At 34.4% G+C, this 19,550-nt stretch overlaps 3 protein-coding genes across 3 annotated transcripts; 1 reads left to right on the top strand and 2 right to left on the bottom strand.

Annotated features, from left to right (window-relative positions):
- LOC107619953 (S-adenosylmethionine decarboxylase proenzyme 4-like) lies at positions 2,660-4,465 on the bottom strand. The gene has a single exon (XM_016322181.2). It carries the CDS (start codon positions 4,274-4,276, stop codon positions 3,263-3,265), a length of 1,014 nt encoding a protein of 337 aa, XP_016177667.1. The 5' UTR covers positions 4,277-4,465; the 3' UTR covers positions 2,660-3,262.
- On the top strand, positions 13,665-15,899 carry LOC107619952 (probable galacturonosyltransferase-like 4). Its single transcript, XM_016322178.2, has one exon. The coding sequence runs from the start codon at positions 13,976-13,978 to the stop codon at positions 15,029-15,031; it is 1,056 nt and encodes a 351-aa protein (XP_016177664.2). The 5' UTR covers positions 13,665-13,975; the 3' UTR covers positions 15,032-15,899.
- Positions 15,288-19,482, bottom strand: LOC107637988 (AP-5 complex subunit mu). Its single transcript, XM_016341200.2, has 7 exons — positions 19,296-19,482; positions 18,799-19,227; positions 18,035-18,318; positions 17,030-17,919; positions 16,653-16,709; positions 16,270-16,317; positions 15,288-16,135 (listed from the first exon to the last, which is right to left on the bottom strand). Exons 1-7 carry the CDS (start codon positions 19,361-19,363, stop codon positions 16,064-16,066), a joined length of 1,848 nt encoding a protein of 615 aa, XP_016196686.1. The 5' UTR covers positions 19,364-19,482; the 3' UTR covers positions 15,288-16,063.

The raw sequence follows: 19,550 nt of genomic DNA, 5'->3' as shown, positions 1-19,550 counted from the left end.
AATTTTTTGAGAAAGTATAGGAAAACAATGATAATTGTGAACAATGAATATAAAAAAGAAGGTAAAATTAAAATTAAAATTAAAAATTAGATCATTAATTAATTATTTAATTTCAAATTTTAAAATTTAAAAAATTAGGATTAGCATTTAAACGCATTCACACTACGTACGGTTATTCTTTATCTCACCATAACCTCCAATACACCTCCTAAACTCATTCACACCCCTTAATTGAACATCTCATCTCATCACACCACCATACTCATATCGCTGCTGCCACTGCTGGGTCGCGACCACGTTCTCCCGCCGCCGCTCCTGTTCACGACCACAGTACCACCACCGCTGCTGTTCACGAGCCACTGCAGCCATTTCTGTTTTGCGACCACGGTCTCCCGCTGCCGTTGCTGTACATGACCACAGTGCCACCGCCACTGCTGTTCACAACCCCCAAACTACTGCTGTTCACGAATCTCGAATTGCTGCAGTTCGCAATCCGTTAGGGGGGTGCCGCTGCTGAAGGCTAGTGAATAGGGAATTAATTGAGCCAAGAAAATAGTTGCGAAGCCGATATGGAACGTTCATATGGGGAAGTAAGATCTTTTGCACCATCTTCATATGCCACACATGATACATATGGTACGAACCTCAACATTGTTAATGTATGTGTTGAGTTCTGAAATTCAGGAATTTTACGACGGTGCCACTCTCCCTACCAGGGGTTCCGATGGGTTCCGTCCCTTCGTTCGCCGTCTCCTAAGTTTAAGTTCTGGTATTCAATCATGGCTAGTTCAGGATGGTCATTTTAGTAGGTATGCGAATAGTTATTTTAATTCTTATGTGGATAGTTATTTGATTGGACTGGGTTTAGTTATATACAATTAAAATATACTAGATGTTCAATTCACTAGGTATGCAGATGATTATTTTTATCCTTAAATGGATGATTATTTTCATTAAGGATGAGCGACGGCAAGGAGGAACCCGGCAGCACTGTTCGTTTCCGGTCTAGAGGAGAGCAACATCGATGAGGGTCTTTGTTGACGAACCAACGACAATAAAAAAGATAATAAATAGTTAAAATTTTTAAATTATTGAATGAGATTTTTTGGTTGAATATGTAATTTGAATAGAATGTGTTTTTTTTTTTATTTTATTAGGCTAAATTTTTAATACATTATTCATATTGTTCAAATTTTTTATTGTCTACTTAAAGAAACCGCTTAAGAGTCCTCTAATGCTTTTATCCGATATTTGTACTGCCCATGAAAAAATCACTAGGAGAAAGCCAATAAGTTAAAGGTCCAAAAAATTGATTTAGGTCCAACAATTAGGCGAGGCCTCACTACGTGAATTGAGTCTTATTCTTAAACGGATTATCCAAATCCGACCCGATTTGGGAACATGTTATAAGTTATAACTTAGATGTTCCACGAGATAAAAGCCATGCAAAATAAAACGTCACAAGATAACCTAAACTTAGTTAGCCATAAAGTGACGGATCCAAAAAATTTTAATAGTGGGAGCGAAATATATATAATATAATAATAATTTTAAGATTTATTCTGTACAAGTGATTATTTTATGTATACGTAACATCATTGTTGTTATAATTATATTTTGTTATTGTAAAATCTGATTAGGTTTTAAAATATCTAATTATAAATTAAAATATTAAAATAGTAATTTAAATAATAACATATAATTTAAAATTTAATTTTTTATATTTCATATTTTGAAACCTTCACAATATAATTAAAATGTCTTTTTTTTTGTATATATCGTTAAACAATTATTTAAAATTTAACTTTCATACAATTAGCTTTTGATGATATTCATAGTTAAAAAAGTTCATTTAATTGGTGTAGTTATTATGAAAAAAACTAGAGCTAATTTTAAAAGAAAAAATATAAATGAATAAATAATATTTTTTCGAGTCGATTTTTAAAAAAGAACATCAATCTTATTTAAATTTAAAAATTAATCATTATAATGGACATCTAATAGAAGTTTTTAAATTGACTATCAAATATCGAAAGTTAAATAAAAATGATTATGGGATCAAATTTAATAATTTAATAAAAGTAAATAAATATTATTATTATATACTACTTAATAAAATTTCAAATGGTAAGGGCCGCTTGCGGCCACAGCGGAGTGGATCCATCCCTGGGCATAATCCTATAATTCTGACCACAAAAATAAATGCTGTGATATACAAGGCATGGTATTCACGATAAGACAGGAAAATTTTGAAGTATATCGGTATATAAGTGTACCGGTATTGAAAGTTTTCCCATAAGATATTCGTCGGATTCACCTGTGTTAGATAACATATGATTCTTCTTTATACTGGATTCACACTTTAGGTAATAATAGTAGTAAGTGTACGTGAGCACAGTATTCCCCTAGCACTTCCCTTTTCAATTTATACACACATGGCAACTCTTTTGCATGCACAACAATTTTTAATTGCCGAGTTCCCGAGCAGAGTGTAATGTAACCGAGCATGGAGCAATGATAAATGCACAACAATTTTATAAGAAGAGAATGTACTGGAAAGTATGAATTTGGTCTTTAATAATCTTTAAAAAAAAGCATAAAAAACAAGAGAGGAAAGTCAATGAAAACTACAAGATGTAGAAGCAGGACTGCAGGAGAGAAAAAAAGAAGATAAATAAAAAGAAAAGAAAGGATGAATATAACCTCAAACAAGAGCACTTTTACACCCACTACACATATGGTCTCAAAAATCTTTAGGCGTGACAAGCCAAAGTGGGGTGCATTATCATGATCAACCCCATCCCACTCTCTCTACCTTCCCATTCCCATTTCTTCATGATACTATTCGTTTAGAACAATTCAATTCAATTCAGTAAATTCCCTAACCCACCCTCTATCTTAGCTTTTTAACTTGATACATCACTCATAAGTCATAACATTATCCCACTTTTTATATAATTCATTTTTTAAAGAGAAATAATAGTTTATACTAATTTTTGTGTACAATATCTTCTATTTTTTTTCTTTTAAATTTTATCAATTGTTTTTATATAAAAAAAAAATAAAAGATATACACAAAAATAGCGCATATAATATTTCTCTTTTTAAAACCAACAAATTAAGTCAAAATCCAACATCAACCGTCATAAACCAATCAGATTTGGCCACGTCACGACCCCATCCCAACTCCTCTAAATTTTTTTCAACTAACTCTAACTTCCTAACCTACCATCGCCGTTCGCCGCATGATATCGATCTTGTTCTAAGTACTTTTCCGGCGAGGCGTAAACGTTTGAAAGACAACAGTAGCTGCTGCAGGGAACTGGTCCATTGCGCAACTCCGGCATTTGAATCCCAAAGGCTCAACCGCAGTTGCCATCTGCTTCCACATCTCATTGCTGTAACCGCTGCACGTCGTAGAAACCGACATCGTACCCGGTCGGAAAATCTGAACCACCTTCCTCAAAACATGTCCTATGTTGTTGGCGTTAACGGAACCAACGCATTCAAAGCTGGCATAGCTAAAACCATCCTCAGGTGTGACATGGATGGTGGAATACCAATCACCATCCATGCCATTCATGGAGTAACCGCAGGGATCAAAGGCGAAATCGCAGACGAGTGCGTCCGCGTTTATGTCATTGATCCCTGTCAGCTCTGTCATCTCTTTTCCGGCAGAGTGGCCGGTTTTTCCATCGTCCGGTCGGCGGAAGAACTTCCTAGCGAGGATGGGGTCAAGGTCAGTCATGCAGACCTCCATGGTGAAGAGTTCATTGTCTTGGTCATGGTGGTCAATGGTGGCAGTGAAAACATGCCATGAATGAGAAGAAGACATGGAAGGCATGATGGAAGCTTTTCTGAAGCAGAGGTTGGAAGGGATTGTGTCTTCCAAGTAAGTGACTTCGTCTTTGAAGCTTGTGTGAGGAAAAGGCTGCGACTTTGGGAAGATGAAGGTTCCACGTGTGTAACGGCATGAACAGAGTGTGAGGCCTATGAGGCGTGAATAGAAGATCAAGGGTCGAATTGATTTCAGAAGTTGGGTTGTTCCGCATGTTTTGATTATGATCTTTGTTGGGTATACGAAGAGGCTTGATTCCGAAAGAACATAGGCGTCGAAGTAGGCGTTGCCGACGGCGGAGACGACGGTGCATTGGACTTGTTCCAGGACTAATTGTATTGATTCGAAGTCTATCTTTCGGAGACCAAGTTGGAAATCATCGCCAAAGAAATGAAGCTCCAAGCGTTTCTCAAAGCCTTCGAAGCCGGAGACGGCCATTGGAGTTTAGAATGGAACAGAGGAAAGCAGAGGAAAACAGAGATGTGGATGAGTGAGGTGGAGGTGTGTGTAAGAAAAGAATGGGAGGGTGAATGGGATTTATAAGTGTGTGTTGTTTAGAAGAGAAGAAAGAGCATGCGGGTGACTGAACCAAGAATCATCATTCTTGCCATAATCAAGTGAATAGGATCGTCATAGAGTATGAGCGNTATGGGCTCTTTATTATTATTTTTACACAATATTTTATCTAAATTATTTGTTGTATATATTTTTGTTTTGGTATGTTTTTTTTTTATCATTCTACCACTCTATTCTATCCAAACCGAACCTATATGCAATTCTACTATTTACTTTTTTAAGTGCTTTCAATTTTGTTTTTTAAATTTATTTCCATGTTCATCAATTCCCCGTTGTCAAATTTTTAATTTAACTACCTAAGTAGATTTTGTTATCTCATTTCAATAATTTAAAGATTGTCAAGCATCACATCACACATCAAATAGTTCCCTAACTTACTTGCCCATGATGTAGCAGCCTAAGCTTATTATTTATTAACTAACTTTACTTATTGGTTTTAGGGAGGGGAAGGGGGGATGGGGGAGAAAGATGCATGGTGAATTTCTTTCTCGTCATTACAATTTTAATGCAGGGGAAACTAAATAGAATTTCAAGCTTTGAAGGATGAAGGACTGTTTTGTTTTGACTAGAACTTATGCAGGGAAATGTCGGACATAATTGTGTTGAAAATCATATAAAAAATTCCTTTACAAAACTCAAAATGAAAACTTAGTAAAGAGAGACATGTAATAGAGATCATGGTCAATTAAGCTGTTTGTATTGTGTGAGTCAAAATTCAGCATTCAATGTAACTGTTCCAATGATAGTTCTAATAAAATAGAAACATAATCATAAACCACACCAAGATGATGATGTATTTGTGGTGCTGCAAGACAAACAATTATTATTATTAGCTCTGAGAGAGAGGGTAATGGAATGAGTGAGAGACCATTCTAATTAGAGCTACATTAGTAGCCAAGATAGAGAGGTTAAAAACAAAGGCACAAACTCATTAGATTAAATTAAATTGCAACCAAAAAGTGGTGAAATTGGGAATAAAAGTACCAATCACTTGGGACTTTGTTTGAGAATGAGCACTCTCTAATGGTGATAATGGCTATTGCATGATGGAAAGGTGAGTTGATGGAGACAACATTGTCTATTCCTAGGAGAGCAAGCGTTAATTAACAACAAACTTGACGTGCCCAGAATGTCATCTATATTTGGGTTAGAATAATAATAATAATTAATTATTATTATTATTATTATTATGCAGAAGAAGAAAACTACATAACAAAAAAAAAAAAAGAAAAAAAAATCAAAAGGAATCAGGCGTGGCATGTAAATAATGAGAATATCTTTGAATGAGGGGAGGCCCGTACGTGAAATGAAAAGCACTCACATCGATCATTTTTATTCTTCATGCAATTTCATGTATCTAGGTGGCATTATCATTATTTTATCTATTTTATCAAACTTGTTTGTGTTTTTCCTCCTGTATTTATCAAAGCATGCATGCACACTTTTTAACCGTATCAGCATCGGAATTAAAAAAGGATTCTCTATGTCATCCAAGTGATTAGTTTCAAAAAGATTGGGTTACAAAAAACAATTAAATACTAAAAGGATTCCATTTTTGTTTAGTGTTGTTATGATAATGATTATACTACCAATACCATCGTATACATGCATCTCATTCTAACTGTACTCCTTTTATTATAATGTTTTCTGATTAAGAATACGACCATATTAAAACCCAGTTCAAGTATAATAACTCTTCCAATTTGGTCGGACATTAAGTAGATTTGGATCATAATGTTTTTAACTACTAGTTTGATAATAAGGGAGGGAGGAACAGTAATTGTGAAGTAAAAGGGAGTAATTAGTAAGGGCAAAACTATCTTAATTTTAATCTTCATGAATATATTCATCATATAGCTAAACATACATGGTCTCCTTGACTTTCAATTGAAGAGAATTGTGTTCATAAGCATAATGAATCACGCTTATTGTATGTATAGTATAAAGATAAGTAGAAATAAAAGTGAGTTTAGAAAGAGAAAGAATAAAAATATAGAGAGAAGGCAATGATGAAAAATTGTGAGTTCGGAATGGAAAATAAGGAGATAGTTAAGAGAGGCAGAAATGATGTTGGAATGTATGGCGTCATGAATGTGGGTGGCAGCCACCTCTTTCTCTTTGTCATGCACGCAGCACGCGCACCCACACTTCCACTCTCTCACTCTCACTCTCACCCTTACACGCAAGCCAACCCAACCCAACAACACATACCAAATGCATGTTAATATCTATTTTTATTATACTTCAATTTTGATAATTTTATTCTCATTTTCATATCATATTTAATATCCACAAATCCCAAATTTTTAGATGAAAACTCAACGAGTTAACTTCATATAAAATTGATAGTTAAAAATCGTTAAATAATTTAATAAATTTGATTAAATTATCATCTAACAGTTCTCAACTATTAATTTTACATAAAATTAGTTACACCTGAATTTTTATCAAATTTTTAAAAATAAATTACCAAAATTGACTCTAAAAAATTTAAACGCAGACAAATCTGATTCTAAAAAAAAGAAAATTAACTTATAATTCTAAATTATTCATTCTGTTAGTCACCAAAAAAAAAATTATTCATTCTATTCGTTAAAACTAATCAAACGTCAATCAAAAATGAATGACGTTAATAATTTAGCCTATATATTACGTTATTGAATACATATCACTTATGATGTAAATATTTAAATTTAAAATTAAATTAAAATTAATGAAAATAATAAAACATTCATTAATTATAAATTAGTTTGAATTAGTTTTAATTGTTTATTCAATTTTTAATATGCTAGCATCAATCACATCCTTACAATTTTGCATAAAGTCATTCTCATTCCACATGTATCATCAAGCAAAAGAAAACATGGTCAACCACGTTAAAAAAATCAAATCTTAAATACATTAATAAAACTTTACATTAAAATACTTAATTAAGTTTAATTAAATTGTTATAATTACTTTTTAAATTATGTACATTCTCCTTTTTCTTCTCTTTTTTTCGTTTTTTTTTTTTTCTATTTCTTTTTCCTTCTCCTTCTCTTCCTTTTTCTCTTATTCTTCTTTTTACTGACATCTCAGTTATTATTTTTTTTTTCGTTATCGTCGTCATCACTACTACTATCACTACCTTCTCCTCCTCTTCTTCTCTTTTTTTATTTGATTTTTTTTTTATTTGTTTTCCTCCTACTTCTTCTCCATCATCATCATCATCGTTATCTTTATTTCGTCATCGTCATCGTCATCTTTTTTATCGTTATTGTCGTTATTATTATCACTATCATTCAATTTTTGTCATATTAATGATGTTATCTGATTCAAAATTAATTTGGATGTGTTTTTGTTCATGATTCAATCTTATTTGTGTGCTTGTTTTCGAACTGAGTTTACGTGTCGCAATCATTAAGTAATTTCGGTATAAAAACTAAGAAATTTATGCGTATCTGTTAAGAAATTTCGGTGTATTTTTATTCTGATAAATTTTGCATAATTCAAAACTCAGCACAACAATGAGGGGTCCAACCCTTCCTTCTTCAAGGTGCGGAAGAATATTATCTACAACCTGACCAAAAAGCACACAATTTATCCAATTATTCCTGCCCACTAACTTGCTAATAAGATGTCACAGTACTAAAGTGTTAATCGTTCCATAACTACTTGCATTAGGCTATGATAAATTACTCTAGGTCTTGCAACTGCTTCTTTTTCATCATCATCGTCTTTTTTTTTATTCATCTTTTCTTTTTTATTTTACATTCTCAAATTTTTCTTATTTTATTCTCTTAACAAGAATAAAAATAATGAACCTACATGTATTCAACTAAAAGAAAGAAAGAAATAAAGAAAAAAAATGCAACATTAAAGAAGACATTTTTTTACTTTTGTAGCAAAATTTTAGTGTAAAAATTAAGAAATTTATGTGTATTTATTAAGAAATTTCAGTGTATTTTTATTCTGATAGACTATGCATAATTCAAAACTCTTCTTCTTCTTCCTCCTCCTCATCTTCTGCTATTACTTTTTCTTCTTTTTCTTTTTCATCATCATCTTCTTTTTTTCTCTTATTCTTATTTTCCTTCTTGTTTTACTCTCTTAACAAATAAAACAAAAAAATCAAATAAAGAAAAAGAAGAAATACATTATGTTGCAAACTTACTAGGAAGAGAATAAACCTACATTCATTCAACTAAAAGAAAGAAAGAAATAAGAAAAAAAAAAGAAAAAAAAATACAGCATTAAAGAATATATTTTTGTACTTTTGTAGCAAAATTTCGATGTAAAAACTAAGAAATTTTTGTGTATTTGTTAATAACTTTTGGTGTATTTTTATTCTACATAATTCAAAACTCTTCCTCTTCTTCTCCTCATCTTTTGCTGCCGCTTCTTATTTTTCATCATCATCTTTTTTTTATTCATCTTTTTTTTTGTTTTACCTTCTAAAGTTTCTTCTTGTTTTACTCTTTTAACAAGAATAAAAACAAAAAAATCAAACAAAGAAGAAAAAGAAATACATAATACTGCAAAATTACTAGAAAAAGGATGAACCTATATTCATTCAACTAAAATAAAGAAAGAAATAAGAAAAAAGAAGAAGAAAAAAATGCAGCATTAAAAAATATATTTTTGTGTTTTTGTAGTAAAGTTTTGGTGTAAAAACTAAGAAATTTATGTGTATATTTGTTAAGAAATTTCAGTATATTTTTATTCTAATAAGTTATGCATAATTCAAAACTCTTTCTCTTTCTCCTCTTTATGTTATGCTACTTCTTCTTCATCTTCTTATTTCATTTTTTTCATAATTCTTTTTGTTTCACTTTTTTAAGAAGAATAAAAAAAAAGAAAAAATTAATGTTGCAAAATTACTAGGAGGAAAAGAAAAAATACAGCAATCACAATAACAATAAAAGAACGATAATGGAAAAAAAAAATACGTGGATAAGAAGAAGGAACGCGACGAAAAAAGAAGAGGAAAAAACGCGAAAAAAAATGATATATTTACATTAGTGAAGCATACGTGTATATACACTACAAATAATAAAAGTAGCTTTTGTTAAATTTGAACCAACTTAATTAAACTTAGTTATAAAAAAGACTTAGATGAGTAATAGAATTGATCTTTTTAACTCTCGAACCAAAAAAAAAGCCCTACCTTTTCACATCAAAAGTTTCGAGCCTAATACTTAGAACTCTTATTAGTCTTAGAGCTAATTGTTGGCCAAGACATACACATTCACATACGCATTGGTAATTTAGTCGGACAAAGAAAGGGATATTTCAAAATAATAATAATAATAATAATAATGATAACGATAAATCGTTTTAGCTAGGGTTGAAAGTTGAAAGTAAGTTTAATCCAAAAAATTGAGCCCACTAAAAGTAGTGAGGAGCTTCTCTTCTAACCTGGATGCCACATCCTCCTTCTGCCTTAAAGGCATAGATGGGCCCACTAAATAGTAACGTGCCCCTCCGACAGGCAGCGTGGATGGGCCCACAGTGGGTACACATCATCTAGCATGTGTCCCCAAGTTCATGGTACAAAAGGGGGTCCAAGTTTGTTTCAAGTGTTAATGTTGGAGTTGGGTAACATGTGGTCCCCACTATGCCCTTACCCTGCGAGACATTTTTCATTACTTGGTGGCTTAAGCCGCCATAGTTGCTAGCACGCGCAGAGTTTGGCACACACATGTGCCATTTTTGCCTCAGGGTTAATATGGGAATTTAACTTCATGAGTGTGCACTGCACTCTACCTAATCACACCATCACACAACACAAGTGCTACTGTATCATGCGCACCAAGTATTTGCCCAAATGCTTCTTAGGGACCCCACTATGCTCCTTCTCTAACTCTAAATCAAATTAATATATATATTTTTTTTCTTATGAGTTAGTGCATGCTCTGGAGTCTGGAGAACAATTAAAGCAGCTTCATTATTCAAATACATATTCATGTCTATCTTTGTATCTAGGCATGTTCTTCTCAAGCTCTTGAGGAGTATGGGAGAGCTTCATTGGTGTGGGTCTCATTGATAAGTTCATTGACTTTTCTTTCTATTATTCTATTGAAAAACAAAAGGATAAAATATACGAGACTTTAATCCCGTGAACATAGTGGTAGAAGCTATTGGAGGAAAATGAACAGAGTTGTAATGGGCATAACGTTAGTTATTTGTGATAAATTATTATTTATTATTGTTTTCATTATACCCCAGGTGGTAAGTGATGGTGAGACTACCATTACGACATAACAATTATGAAGAAAGTAGGATCTTGATGATTGTATGAACATGCTTATATTAAGGAAATTAAATGTTTTTGGAAGATTAACCATGCAAATATAAAATAAGGTGGTCTCATCCTAAACTGAGTTGGATTAAGTATTTTTTTATTGTTAAAACATGAAAATGAACTTAGAGGAGACCATATAATGAATTGGTCCATATAGGATAGTATTGAAAAAGCAGTATTTAATAATCAAAGGGAGAAGTAGTAATCTTGAACTACAAAAGATGGCTCCCACAAGAATCATTCCTCGTAGGTGTGCTTAAGATTTATTTTGTGAACTTTTTAAGTGACCAATCTCATAGGGAAGTCCCCACAAATAGTGAGTGAGTGAGAGAGAGTTGCTTAGAACTAGATGGTCCATCACCACATACATACAAGCCAAGGTGACCAAATAATTGTGGCTCCTTTGTGATCCATAATGTCACACCTCGAGCCCTGCCAATGCCAGGACTAAATCTATCTCGAAAATTGTAGATAATGGATTCCGAACACACACATACAAATATAGTGATCATATAATTTGAAGAGAGTTATTTATGTCTCCTAAATTCACATAATATTTATTGGAGTTGTTCTTGGGTAGATTGACTTTGATATAGTTCGTATCTAAGTGATTGTTTTTCAATTTTCGAATGGAAACATTCTGACGTTCAAATTAACGTGTGAGTAATGAATTTTTTTTAAGAAATAATCTTAGATCAATCCTTTTTTTTCTTTAAATTTATCCTTTTATAAGCTTCGTGTATGTCACTAGCTATTATTTGTTATAATCATGCTAATAATAAGAAATAAAGACGTTTAAAAATAGTTTATGTGATATCAATATTAATTTTCGATTTGTAACGTTCATAGCCAAATTATAGTGTATAACTCAAGTATTTTGTTGATATTAAAACACAAGTTGCATTTAATAGTAGACAAGTGATTTTGATTCATATGATATATGATAAGTTAAGTTCCCTCTACCCATACACGCCACATGATTCTTCTCGTGCTTTAAGCAAACATTCTCTTTCTCACTCGCACAAACACACACATTTTGAATGGAAGTGCATGTCCTTGTCCTATATTTTCTTGCAAAATAGGAATCTGTGTTGATTGCTCCAGCCATAGAGCATCATTCTGCTGAGTGACCCTGTTTGGCAGCTTCTTTCTCATTGGCTCACTTTTCCGTATTATACAAGTATGCACTACTCCGCACCCAATGCAATCATGCCCCTCTTTCACCCTTATTACCCTTCACTTAAATTCATGTAGCCCCATATCATATCATATCATTTCATTTTTATTTTAAGTTTACTCAAATTTCATCCTCAAAAAAATGACCACCCCCCTACTACTTCTGCTTCAATTTACCATCATCAAAGTTTTCTTAAAGATGTTAGTTATGTTCCACTTTTGATGTTGACGCTCTGCCTCCAAAATAATCTAATTTCAAATCCTCTCTAGCTTCTAGTGGAGCAATGTCGCCTCCAACTTTCATGAAAGGACCAATTACTAACAAATGAGGTGGCAGTGGCCATGTAAGAAGGTGATGTGGCATTGACATGGTACACATCTTATTAGTTCTCCTATTTATTGCACAAAATAAAAAATTTTTATCAAACACTGATCAAACTCTTTTAAAGTAAAGAAATTGATAGAACGTTAACAAACTATGTCTCAAATAACATAATTTCCTCGTACTTACTTAGAGGTCGCGAATTCGAGTTTTTCTTTGAAAAAAAAAATTGATAGAATAGTAAAGTGAATGATTAATTACTTTACAATTAGATGGTAAAACTCACATATGATAAAAGTTACAAATTCAATAATGATTAATCTATCACTTTATTATTTTACCAATCTTTTTATTTAAGAATAAAAGTATAAAACAAAGTAAAATTCCATAGAAGAATTTATACGTTTATTTTATTCTCATTTTCTCTTTCTTTAAAAACAAGGTGTAATTTGGTTAGTCCATGCCATGGTAGGCAAGAGTAGAAAGTTGTCGCCATTACAAGGGGTAATAGAGTAATAGCAATAGGTGAAAGGCTTCGGATAGAAAAAGCTTTTAAAAAATGTTGTCAAGATGTGTAGAGGCAGAGGAAGCATTTCTCTGGAGACAAGGAAGCCTGTAATATGGTGAATGGGTTGTTAGATAACAGCTATATATCCATGTATTCCAATGGCTGCAACTCTTTCAAAGTGGAAGTGGTAGGACCTTTAAGATTGTGATCACGAAAAAGGTCATTACGGAGCTTCTTCTCAAGGTTGATGTTTACACTACACTCTTCACACTATAGATTTCATATCTTCTTAATGCCTACACTTTCTTCGTCCTTGTAGTCTTATGAATGTTAAGTGACCAATATTTTTTTCATTTTTGTCTTATAGTTTAATCAATATTAGTCAATTCTTTCTCTTATTTTACAGCAAAAGTGTTGGCTTCTAACATTTCTCATTTTGTATTTTGTGTACTTGAACACTCAGAAGATCACATGTAAATAGTATTGTATAGATTATAGATTTTAGTTTGTGTTTAGATTGGCCTTGAACCCATCTAGTTATAATCAAGTTTAATTTGATGGTGATATCCGTATGTGCATGACTTTAGTAGCCGAAATCAATTTTTTCCCCAGGCTATACAATTTTTAATTTTGCAACGTTTCATGCAGTCATGCATTTTTTGTCACGTAGTATATGATTTGGAAAAGAAAAATTTTAGGAGCCAACTACAATATAATATAAGCCAACTAAACCAATTTTTTTTTATTTCTGATTTAATTAGAAAAATTAGGGTAAGTTTTTATTTTTTTGTAACAAACCTGTTTTTTAATTAGTTGGTTAAGTTGGCTTCACTCCTAATTAGTTTCCTAACAAAACCGTTCGGAGGAAAATCACTTCTTATATATATAATGATGATAGTTATACAAAGAACACCCTTATAAAGATAGAGATATAAATTTGTTTGGATAAACTCAATATGTAGTTTGTGTAATTTAGTTTTCTAAACGCCGTATAACATAAATTAGCTTCAATTGGTTTCTAAATTAGTCCATAGTTAGTAAAAGATAGCCCGAAGGTTGCTCTCATCCTCACAAATTGCACCAACCGAAAAAGGTTCATACTCAACAAACCACAAAACCAATGAACCTCTCTTGATCAGATTTTGTTGTTGTTAGTTGTTGCTGTTCTTCTTCTTCTTCTCCGCAATCTCATTCCTATATTCTCTGCCATTTCCAAAACCCATATTCTTCTGACCACAACCAAAACAAATCAATAAACCTTGTTACGACAGGATGGTCTTTTGGAGCACCAATTCTCATGCACTCCTTGGCCTCCTGTCCTTCGTCCTTCTCCTTCTCCTTCTCCAACCTGTCGTTGCCATCCGCTTTGGCTTCGTCGAGCGACAAAGCGCTGACATCCCCGCTTTCCGGGAAGCCCCTGCCTTCCGGAACGGCCAAGAATGTGGCTCCACCCCAGCTGAACGCATCAATGTAGCCATGACCCTCGACGCAAACTACCTCCGTGGCACCATGGCTGCAGTTTTGTCCATGTTGCAACATTCCACGTGCCCGGAGAACCTGGCATTCTACTTCCTAACCGCACACTACACTCCTGAACTATTCTACAGCATCAGAAAAACTTTCCCTTATCTCAACATGAAGATTTACCGCTTTGATTCCAATAGAGTCCATGACAAGATATCCAAGTCGATTCGACAAGCATTGGATCAGCCATTGAATTATGCAAGGATATACCTGGCGGACACCATACCAGACGACGTGAAGCGCGTGATATATCTGGACTCAGACCTTGTAGTGGTTGATGATATAGCTAAGCTTTGGTCCACTGACATGGAAGAAAAGGTGGTGGCTGCACCGGAATATTGCCATGCAAACTTCACCTTGTATTTCACTGACAAGTTCTGGTTAGACCCCGTTTTGTCAAAGACATTTGAGGGGAGGAAGCCGTGTTATTTCAATACAGGGGTGATGGTGATGGACGTGGACAAATGGAGGAGTGAAGGGTACACAGGGAAGGTGGAGGAATGGATGGCGGTGCAGAAGCAACAGAAGAGGATCTATCATTTGGGGTCACTACCACCCTTCTTGCTGGTTCTGGCGGGGAATATCACAGCGGTGGACCATAGATGGAACCAACATGGATTGGGTGGGGATAACTTTGAAGGTAAATGTAGGGGCCTGCACCCTGGTCCTATAAGTTTGTTGCATTGGAGTGGTAAGGGGAAGCCATGGTTGAGGTTAGATTCAAGGAAGCCATGCACTGTTGACCATTTATGGGCTCCTTATGATCTATTCTGGTCCTCTAGACATCATTTCTTTGAAGAATGACGAAATAAAAAAACAAAAAAACAAAAAGCATAAAATAAAAAATAAAAAAGAATTAAAAGAATATAAGGAGAAATTAAGAAGGGGAACACTTAATAAAATGGGTTTCGAAGAATAATTAATGAAGAAAAAGGTGAGATGGAGAGATCTGAGTATGTATAGTTTTCTAACTCGTATTTGGCGGACAGGAAGGGAACTGATATCTCCAGCAGCGTCTAGCTTTTAGTTTTCTAGGCAAGCAATGGAGAGTTGTAAGTTCTGTTTTAATTTTCCCATTCCTTGTCGTAGTATTTTTTTTATGCCTTGCCTTTGGCTTGGTGGTTACATTATTGTAGGAAGCATAACAAACAATATGCAGATATAAATCATGTATTTGTTGACAGGGTAAGTACGAAGAGCTTCAGCTTCTTCGCATAAGTGTAACCTAATTTTTGTTTCATTCACTGTATATAATTATTTAACTTTTCTGCAATTATGTTTGGCCCTCAGCCTTTATTATACAAGATAAGAACAATACAACGTTTATACATGCCTCATGCGTAGCATGCAACATCTTCGTAGGCTACTTTCTACCAAACTGATTCCCTTGGGCGAGTTATGAAATTTGGATCAGCAAAGCTTGGTAGATTATTTCTATTGAAACTATGAAACTTTAATAATGAGCCTTGTGAATTTATATTTCTCCACCTACCCCAAGTATCCGGGAAAAAGATTGAAAGTGAAACTTCTTTTTTATTGTAATCCCAAATGTCTAGAAAGGAATCTGCTAACAGTAACGCATTGCTTACATTTTAAAATAAAATAAAAGACAAAAAACAACTAAACAATTTAAAAAAAAAAAAAAAAGTATACAAGACTTTCCTATTTAAAATAATTAGAAGCACTAATAGAAGGTATTGTCTTAATAAAATAGCTAGGAAGACACAATCATGCACTGTCTAGTGTCTAGCTACTCAGCGAAAAATTAATAAAACTTCAGAGTTCCCAACAGATATCTCCCAGCAATTTCAAATATTCCCCCATGGCCAATCATACTTACGTCTTTACTGTGGCTACATGTGGGCACTTACCAAGAGTATTCCACAAAATATAGTCCCCAGAAGTTACCTGGTTATGCCAGAAATAATACAAAAATATGAGCAGATGATAACGAAACTCGAAAGAGCAGGAAATTTATTTCCATCATACAGGGTTCGACGGTGTTTGCTGATCTTACACAAACAATTATTGGAATCACATACCTGAGTTGCAAACTCCACAGGTGCTTTAACAGCTGGATAGATGCTCACCTGAAAAATACACAAGTTATCAGTTAGATAGTCAAAGCAAAAGAATGACAGTTTAAAAACGTAAGATTCAGTTCAGGGATGGCTGATGACTTGATACATCCTCCAAAGCGAGACTTAAAAGAGATACCATAGTAACAAGGATAGGTTGTCTGATGAATTTATACCATGCGAATGGCTTCCAAACAATAGAAAGACAGAGAAACATAGATTAATTTATTCATGATGCTAAACTAGAATATGTTTGCAGAACTGAAACACAATGATATGGATCTTATTTATTTGTTTGTTTATCTATCTGAAACGAGTTTTTGGCTAAAATAGACTTGTAAACTCACAGATTTAGGATCAATAGCAATTCTAGATAGAGATGCTCCAACAATCTTGAAGGATACCTGTCAAAACAAGCAAATAACTATATAAGAAAAACCTTATTGTTATATAATAAAAATCTTGTCATACTTTAAAAAATATGCAAGTCTAAACAAATAGATGCTCCTCATTTTGTCATCATCATCATTACAAGAAATTTACACCCATATCATATCAGGCACAAGGTAAGAATATGATGAAATAATGACAGAGTTATCAAAATAATGTACTAATCTAACACCCAAAATAATAAATGAAGCAAACAGCATTTTATGCAAACAGAAAAGATAGCATCAACTCGATAAAATACCAAAAAGATAATTATTAAAAGGGATGCGATTACTTTGGCATAATTGTATGCCTGCCAGCAGAATGGCTCCTCTAGATCAACTGGAGGAAGATCCTTGTTCATTTTCTCCATCAAATGTTCTTCATTGACCATGTTGCTAGCATTTTCTGCCTCATTATCACTATCTTCGTCAGCAGTGGCTCCAATAGACCTAGAGGACGGCACCCTTTGGTTTTGCCATGGTGCAAACTTGACTGTTCCTGGGAAAGTCACCTCAATACTTTTTCCAGACAGTCCACGTCCACTTGGCACTATTTTCCACTCTACAGAGTGATCAGAAGTTGAAACTGTTCCGACAGAAGGAGTTCCATCCAAAGATACAATCCTTCTCCTAGGAAAGGGCATAATCACAGTACAAAACTCCATTGTCAAAGGAGCCTTATAACCTTCCATTAGACGCAACTTGAATAGAAATGCACCTTTGTCCTCCGAAACCATTGACAGCTGATAAAATCCGCTAACAGGTGGTCCGAGGGCACAAGTTGCCTGATAGCGCATTAACACAAAATTACCTAATGGTGGAGAAAACATCACACCCTGCTTATCCAGACCTTGATCTGAAACTTGAGCACAAGGGTGATAGGATGAAACCTCAAGGTTGGCTGTGTTCACTCCTGACAATGGCAATGACACATCTGGCAAGCCTTCCAGATCAGCACGACAATTCATTTGACCAGAAATTGATATAATATCCGGAATCTCATCTCTATCATACAGAGCTGCATGAACAGTCTCATGAATTGTAAACAATACTCTCTGCTTTCCCTTGTACAAATATGGCTTCCAAGCTGGTTGCTTCTGGTCAGCAGGAGGCAAATCTGATGCAGAAAAGCCATTGGCCTTGATATTAAAAATATTTGAGTAATTAAGGTCCAAAGGAGTGCCTGTATGCAAAATAAACAGATGGATTAAATTTACAAGCAATAAGTAACTGCAAGCTTATCTTGAAGAAACACTACAAACTATGAGATGAGAAATACCATAATAAAAAGTACCAACCAAATGGCATTGAACTACTAATAAATGTTCTCAGTGCATCTTTATCCAAAGGCCTAGACCCAAATTTTTGACTATCTGCTGTAGCTAATCCTGGTACAGCTGCACCCAATGGAGCAGAAGAAGCAACTGATGGAGCTACCGGTTTTGGCCTGGAAGATATGCCTATACTACCAGTTAGTGAATCAAACAGCCCTCCAACAGAGGGAGCTGAACTTACAATCACTTCAGGCTCTACTACGTCGCCTGTAATTATGTCACCGATGGCGTGAGCTATCATAAATGCCCTGTAAAATGAAAGGAAATGCGATAAGATATCTCTGTTGAGAAGTTCATAAAAGGAAGTAAAAGTCCACTACCATTATCTGGGACTGTGGCCAATCAATTCAGTGTATAAGAACCAACAATGAACCACAATCAATTCCGTCAAGGAAAACATAAGGAAAATCTTTATTCTATATGGTAAATGTGGTAACCTTTCAAACAAACATTTCGAAAACAACCTACACCAAAAATAGCCACCAGATCAGACACTTGTATAGAATGCTTGTTGGAATGCGAAATACACATTGAAAATGAGTGAAACAATACATGTATGCATACGCAAATACATGGTGCTGAACTGCTGATTCGGTAGCTAATTTTTGGTGTGCACATAGCATTTTTGTTTCACAAATTGCTCTTATGGACGGTAACCTGATAAATCAATAAAGCATGATAATCCTGAATGTTAGTTCAAATTTTGCAAGTAACTTAACTTACCATACCCTGTTATTGAGGGAAGTTGGATCAAAAGCGAAGACAAACCATGGTCAAGGCCAAGAGCACTTCCACAATCAGGTCTCTTACACAAACTTGCATAAGCCTTTAAATGCTTAGGTTCGACGAATGGCAGAACAAGAATAGTGAAAAGGCCCCTTATGTGCAAGATTAAAGGCCACAAGAGATTCTTTTGCTCCTCTTTGGTAATGTAAAGGGATACGATATGACGAGTGATAGGATCATCGATCCAAGAATCAGATCCCGGAGAGGATTGATGAGTTCTACGTACGCCGAATCCGCGAGCAGATCCTTCCCTTTGCTTTCTGTCCATGAAAGCATCGGCGAGTTCAGAGTCGTTGGGAATTGAAGTGAAGAGCTCATCGCTCTCGAAGTTCAAAGCAGCTCGCCAACGCTTTTCTACAACAGGGAATCTCCTAAAGGAAAATGGAATCGTAAATTCGAAGTTCAATATATCTGCTGAGAGATTGAGAGAGAGTAGGACCTGGAGAAAACGACGGCGTCGAGGTTGTTCAGAATCCAGATAGCTCTGATGCTGCATCCACCGGCCATGCGTTGCGGTTAGGGAACCACCACCACCACCACCACTGACGCACACACAAAAATGACAAAATACAAGCAAGTAATTTAATTTCGAGAAAAAAAAAAACGGAAACTAAATTTTAAATATTTTGTCAAAGATGATTTTAAATAGAGATTTAGGTGCACTAAGTGGCCTAAATGTTTGAGGTATGAATGA

The sequence above is a fragment of the Arachis ipaensis genome, chromosome B01, assembly GCF_000816755.2.
Source record: "Arachis ipaensis cultivar K30076 chromosome B01, Araip1.1, whole genome shotgun sequence".
Lineage (NCBI taxonomy): Eukaryota > Viridiplantae > Streptophyta > Magnoliopsida > Fabales > Fabaceae > Arachis > Arachis ipaensis.
The sequence above is the reverse complement of the archived record's forward strand: the minus strand, read 5'-3'. Positions and strand labels throughout refer to the sequence as shown.